Consider the following 6,644-nt stretch of genomic DNA (forward strand, 5'->3'; position numbering starts at 1 on the left):
TTTCTACAATGAATTTTCATGGACTTCATGGACTCGGTCACGATGTCGCGTTGTCTTGCAATATGGACAATTTTTAAAAAGACAATTTTGCAAAAGTCTCTGAAGTTGTTTTTTCTTCCTTTTACTCTGTTTTCAGGAAGAATATTATCAACCAAATGACTGTTTCAAGTTCTTACGGAGTATGTTGTTTAGAGACCAGAAAAACATTCCCAAAACATTGAACCAAACACTCCCTTAACCTTTCCTCCTAACATTCTAGAATGAATTTTCATGGACTCGGTCACCACGCGTTGTCTTGCAATATGGACAATTTTTGACCACTAAAATCATTTTATTTATAAAACCACACACACACATATTTGACAACTAAATCTCATACATAGACTGAAGTTCATATTAATTGTTTGGTTTCTGACATTTACTTTAGGAACATCAATTGGCTTAATGTACTTTGATGATCGTGTGTGTGTGTGTTTATTGTTTATTAATATAGTGCTGTTGATCACATGACTAAAAAAAGCAAACTGAAAACGATTTTAGTACCACTGTATCAAAATGGACAAGTGTGTTTTATTTACTATCCACAAATGCAAAAAAAAAAAAAAAAATGATTCGCGTTTTGTAAATTAATATTGATTATGTCAAGAGATTCTCGTTTATCCTTGTATACACTAATTATGTTATAACAAAGGTTGTCTGGTACACCTACTTGTACTTTTCTAACATCATAGCTGCTTCAACAAGTTTAACAAGCCACACCAACCTACTGCAAGACTGGAACCATATATATGATCAACACCACTATCATATTCTTTTTTCTTTTTCTTTTTCTTTTTTTTATTCTTTTTTAATTTAATTTTAATTTTTTTTCGCTAAATAGATAATTATCTTTACTTGGAGACTTCTTCTATTATCAAGTTTTACATATTATCAACAATTAATGCAAGCAATTGATGTATGTTTTGATCTATATGAGTTGTTTTTTTTTTTTTTTTTTTGACAAATGATCATATTTTCAAGCAGACAATGAAAGATTGATGTAGATTTATTCCATATGGAAGCAAAAATGCCATGTGAAAATTAAACGCGACAATCAATATATGTTGCTATGAAGATCCTTCACTACAATGGTTTTTTAAAAAATAAATAAATAAGGCACTTCCCTGAAACCCTACTTGTTTCGATATCAGCACTAGCACGACACGGGTCTTGTTTGGCGAAAACGAGAGAATATGATGAGCTTCACACCATGCTTAATTAAGTTTTTTGAGAGGAAAGTGATGAAATGAAATGACATAGGCTTGGATTGGATTGGTCTCCCCAAATAAAGATCAGATATGATGGGATGGATATCCATACTGCAACGGAAATAATTCTGGTTCTTAAGGGAAAAGACATCAATGTAAAGAAAGTTCCTTCTTGCTTAGATCAATAGCGCTCGAATTAGGCAGACTACTTCTCAATGTTTCAGATGTTTAATAGTATGTACGTTGAAACAGTTTTAATGTTTTTATTACTTTCCAGAGTACACTAGGGAATGACGACATTTGAGATAATATGATACGTGCAATTTGAAACTCAATACATATATACACACACACACACACACACACACACACATAGAAACAACAAAGACTGCAAGAGAGATGATCTGATCTTTGTTTGGTATTCCATGGATCCTTTTGGTCATTTCTATTATTTTACTTTTTCTTTTTTTTTAGTTTTGCTGTAAGGGTATTTTTGTCATTTCATTCTTCAAATTGATACTAGAATGGGCTTATTTGTACTTAGATATATATGTAAGAAAATGTCTGCAATATTATTCAGATGCAGTATTACATCCATGTCCCTATTCAAGAACCACGATCATCTTCTCTTTACCATTCAGCTTAAACCACCACTCACACTCTCCCCAACTCGCATCGTGATCGCCAATCCATTATAGGGTTAGGGTTTCAAGAAAGGCACAAATGGGAGATTAGACTTCAAAGAAGGGGTCATTGGTAGAAGGGGTCACGTATCGAATTAGGGATCAATCCTAATTTGATCGGTTCCTAATGAATTAGATAAATTTTAATCTGTCGCGGATCCGTTATCCCATGAATCGAATTAAATCCATGGATTGGATTTAATCTAAATTATCCATTATTATTATTATTATAATCAATATTATTTATTTGTCTTTTAACCATAACATAAATAAAATTTTAATTTATTTATATTAATTCATACATTTAAATAATTATTAATTAGTATATCTTTAGAATCTATTAAATTATCATTAACTAATTAAATTAACTAATATATTATTTAAAAAATATATATATATATAGATATATATTTCACGGATCAGATCGGACTCACGGATCGGATCAGATTTTTAACAGCTCAATCCGTAATCCGATCCGTGAGTTACGTATTTGATTTTTTTTTTAATCTGTTACCGATCCATAGGTGTAGCAATTCGATCTCAAATCGGATCGGATTCGCAAATTATTTGTCCACCCCTAGTTATTGGTCATTTGATTAAACCCAATAATAATAGTGGTGGTCAGGGGCAGAGCCAATTAAGGCTTGGGGGCACGTGCCCCCCTAACCTGGCCCGCCCAATAGAATATATATAGTTAATTTGTAATTTTTTATAGGGCAAAGTAGCCTTTTCCAAAAAACCCCTTGTCTTTTTTTATCAAAAAACCCCCCTCGACTTGTAACTTTTTTCCAATAAATCTCTCTTGTCTAATTTTTTATCAAAGAACCCTCCTCAACTATCTGAAAGGGGTAAAATAGTTGATATTTAGACCAAAATGCCCTTTTATTTAAATATTAATTCTCCCGAATTTCAAAATTTCATATATCACAAACCGTATATTTAAAAATTATAAATAATATATGCACGAGAGAAATAGGCAATCTAAAAATTAATCCAACAATCTTCTTTTATTTTCTTAAAATAAAATATTCGAGATATTTGCAAGAAAATTTTCAGAATTATTCATTTATATACAGAGCCGAATATATAAAAAATTTAACCCCAATAGAAATCGATTTCATGAGATATCATATTTTGCGTCAAAGTATTTAAGTTTTTTTTTATAGACTTACCATTTTAAAATAAAATAAAAATGAATATTCGGTTCTGTTGCAGATAACACGAGTATTTTATAAACAATAAAATAAAATAAGATTGTTGCAGTAGATTTTTAAATTGTCTATTTCTCTCTGGAAGTTTTGTTAAACAAATTTTATGTTTCTGGAATCCTTGTTTTATAAGCTTTCCGTGCATATATTATTTGCAATATTTTGATGTACGGTTTGTGACATATGAATTTTTGAAGTTCAAAAAATTAAAATTTAAATAAAAGGGCATTTTGATTCAAATATCAACTCTTTTACCCCTCTCAGATAGTTGAAGGGGGTTATTTAGTAAAAAATTAGACAAGGGGGATTTATTACAAAGGGTTACAAGTCGAGGGGGGGTTTTTGGTAAAAAATTAAACGAGGGGCTTACTGAAAAATATTGCAAGTCAAGGGATATTTTATGTACTTTGCCATTTTTTATAATATATGTGAAATATTATATATGGTGCCTCCTAAATTTTTAATTTTTAAAATTATCTAAACTTTTTCTTTCTTTTGTTTAAATTTCTTTTTTCAAAAAAAGTCAAATTTCCCTTTTTGAATCATACTTTAATTTTTTTTCCTTTCAAATATATCTTAATTTTCTTTACTTTTTTCTTCTTAAAATTCTTACTTTTTTCTTCTTAATTTTTTCCTTTTTGCGTGTTATCCCCTCTTAATTAAAATTTTGTCTCTTCCCCTAGTGATGTGGCGGTGAAGGAGCTAAACCAGAGAACCGGAGAAATTATTCATTGTTACTATTATAAGGATGATGATGATGCGCTACACATGATTATAAACACTCAACCAAAGTACCACATCGGTTTTAATGTATGTCCAATCTACTTGAGAAAATTAACCAACGATCCGGTACTAGTTTTAACTTCTGCAAAAGAAGCAAAAAGGTAGACACGAAAAAAAGTATACAAAAAATAGCTTCAAACAAACGCGGGTGACATCTGTCTTTGCTGCACACATGGTCATAATCCCACTTCATTCCACACTTGTAGCAAAAACTGGTTTCACATCTACATTCCAATTAACAAATCAAGAATCAGCAACATAGATCCCAACCATTTTTATATAAAATAAATATATATATATATATATATAAACATGCAGATCCGATCAGAATCTATTCAATCATACAAGATCGAGTTATTCTCGATAATAAATTCCTATTTGATTTGTTATTAATTGTGATTCAACAACATTATTGGTTAAAAGCGTAATTTTTGGTTAAAAAAATTTAATATAAGAAGAAATTAGCAAATAATGCAAGAAAAAAATATATAATATAGAGTAGAAAATTGGTATTTGAATGTGAAAGAGAGAAAATAGAGATAGAGAAAAAGAAAAGAAAAAAAAATAAAATTGATAAAAAACACCATTAATAATATGTGAATATTACAAATTATGACATTTATATTCCAGTAAATACATATTATGTATGATGTTAAATAATATATATAGCGTATTATACTTTAAATTATATCGATCATATTGAATAATCAAGTATTTATCATCATTCATATCTTTGTTTGACTAATAGATTATTGGATTCAGTTATCAAATTTTGATTATTAAATTCAGATCCAAGTTATCAATTCGAATCGAATTTAATTAGATAAAAAAAAATGAAACCTGATATGTTGAGAGGTGTACTAATAACGTATGTGTATATATATATATATATATATATATATATAGATATATGCATATTGAGAAGGAGAGTGGGCTAACCTGCATCTAATAAATGAACAACCTTTAGCACGTTCAACACAATGTTTGCATGCGGGACATCTCATCCACTTCTTCCTCTTCTCAACCACCCCAAACTCCAAATCACTACTACTATCTTCACATTCATAGTCTGCATGCCACGGTTGCTTGCACTGGAAGCAAAACAGCCTCTTGCAATGGGGACACTTGGATCTCCTCACAAGATCCCCTACTCCACACTCAGTCACAATTACCAAAGCCGAGCAATCCCGGTAGGGACAGTAACATGTATCCAACCCTAGAAGAGCTAAGTTGCAGAGCATGTCGCACCACTTGTCAAAAAGTGGTGCCGGGATGATGTGCCTGCAAGAGAGAGGATCCAACAGCTGACCACAGACGGGTGAATAAGGACATCTGATTTTGCTTCGATTGTATTGTTCAATGCTCACTTTGATATGCTTGGCTATGCAATCATTGCAGAATGAACAAGCACATCTAACATTGTTTTCAAACTTGTTGGTTGATGTTGCCAACATGGTTTCAAAACATATGCTGCAACGGAATGTTGATGCTTCCTCTTCATCCTTCAATTTGTGTTTCGAAAACTTGAACATCTGTACACAATTCATTCAATGGTATATATATATTCAAACAAGGATATTCAAACATAAATGTTACAAAATAAAAATTCAGAATTACTTACGAAAATCCTCATATTGGATCAACGCTTTCGGTTTTGACAAATAACGTAAGGGCTCTTTAGGGTTCGGTGGGTACCATAGACGAAGAAATATGAGTAGGCTTCAGTGCCCTAGGTCTTCTTTCTAATTATTATTTACTTGCTTAAAACGTCAATTATTAATTTCCTTTTTTTTTTTTCCTATATATATTTTTTCTATATAAATTAAGTTAAGATGTATCATATAATTGATTTTTGAAACATTATACTTTAAAGTTGTGATGTTTAATTTCAAGTTATGTTTATTTAATATTACGTAATTTAATGTTTGTTCAAGATATGTTTGTTTAGCATGTTATTATTTTTTCACTTTTTTCTACTTATTTAAAAACTGTCATTACTAAAGAAATTTTGTGTATATATATACATTATATATCTCAATCTTTGACAAATTTAAATTTTGTGTAATTACATTCCCAAAAAAAAAAACAAATTTTTTCTACTTATTTAAAAGCTGTCATTATCAAAGGAAATTTTGTATATATGCATTATATTATATTATATCTTAATCTTTATCTTTATCTTTTGACAAATTAAAATTTTGTGTAATTACATTACCAAAAATAAATAAATTTTGTGCAATCATTCTATCTACAAAACAACAGAAGTCTCAAAACATTTACTCCCCGAAATCTTTCCTCAATTAGTTGATATCAACAATTTAACCCACAAAAAAAATACAAAAAAAAATGAAAATTTCAAATCCACAAGCCATCCTCCCCTATATCTCCCTACAATAGCATCAAACTACCAACCAACAAAAAAAAAAAAAAATCAAATCAAATAATAGCATTCACAATCAATGCCGATTTCTGTTCGGTGACCCAGAAGCTTGATTCAAGTTTCAGTAACCAAATCACAAGCTCTATGCTGCAGTTCAGTTCGTCAACGAGCTTCTCAACATCGGCGAGCAGAACTAACCAAACCAGACCCAGCAACCTCCATTGTTTCCGGAATGTATGGTACATCTACTTTAAATCGGAGTTTCTTTGAAAAGGGACAATATTTTGCTTGTTTAATGAGGTTGTTGCCAGAATTTACAAAGCTTGGTCTTTGGTCGGATCAG

At 30.5% G+C, this 6,644-nt stretch overlaps 1 protein-coding gene across 1 annotated transcript; it reads right to left on the reverse strand.

Moving 5' to 3' along the window:
• Positions 1–4,110: 4,110 nt before the first annotated feature.
• LOC132295930 (E3 ubiquitin-protein ligase RSL1-like) lies at positions 4,111–6,546 on the reverse strand. The gene is made up of 3 exons (XM_059794190.1): positions 6,376–6,546; positions 4,883–5,453; positions 4,111–4,145 (listed from the first exon to the last, which is right to left on the reverse strand). Exons 1-3 carry the CDS (start codon positions 6,544–6,546, stop codon positions 4,111–4,113), a joined length of 777 nt encoding a protein of 258 aa, XP_059650173.1.
• Positions 6,547–6,644: the final 98 nt, after the last annotated feature.

Source organism: Cornus florida, unplaced genomic scaffold, assembly GCF_030987335.1.
Source record: "Cornus florida cultivar Cherokee Brave unplaced genomic scaffold, ASM3098733v1 CherokeeBrave_3.0.0_Hap2_Chr02, whole genome shotgun sequence".
NCBI lineage: Eukaryota > Viridiplantae > Streptophyta > Magnoliopsida > Cornales > Cornaceae > Cornus > Cornus florida.

What these genes read in the sequence shown, in the direction of transcription:
- LOC132295930 (XM_059794190.1), bottom strand. Translation starts at nt 6,546, where the DNA reads ATGTACCATACATTCCGGAAACAATGGAGGTTGCTGGGTCTGGTTTGG. An exon ending in AACAGAAATCGGCATTGATT is followed by an intron (nt 5,454 to 6,375) that starts GTGAATGCTATT and finishes AATTGTGTACAG; the next exon opens with ATGTTCAAGTTTTCGAAACA. An exon ending in TTGTGTTGAACGTGCTAAAG is followed by an intron (nt 4,146 to 4,882) that starts GTTGTTCATTTA and finishes ATTGGAATGTAG; the next exon opens with ATGTGAAACCAGTTTTTGCT.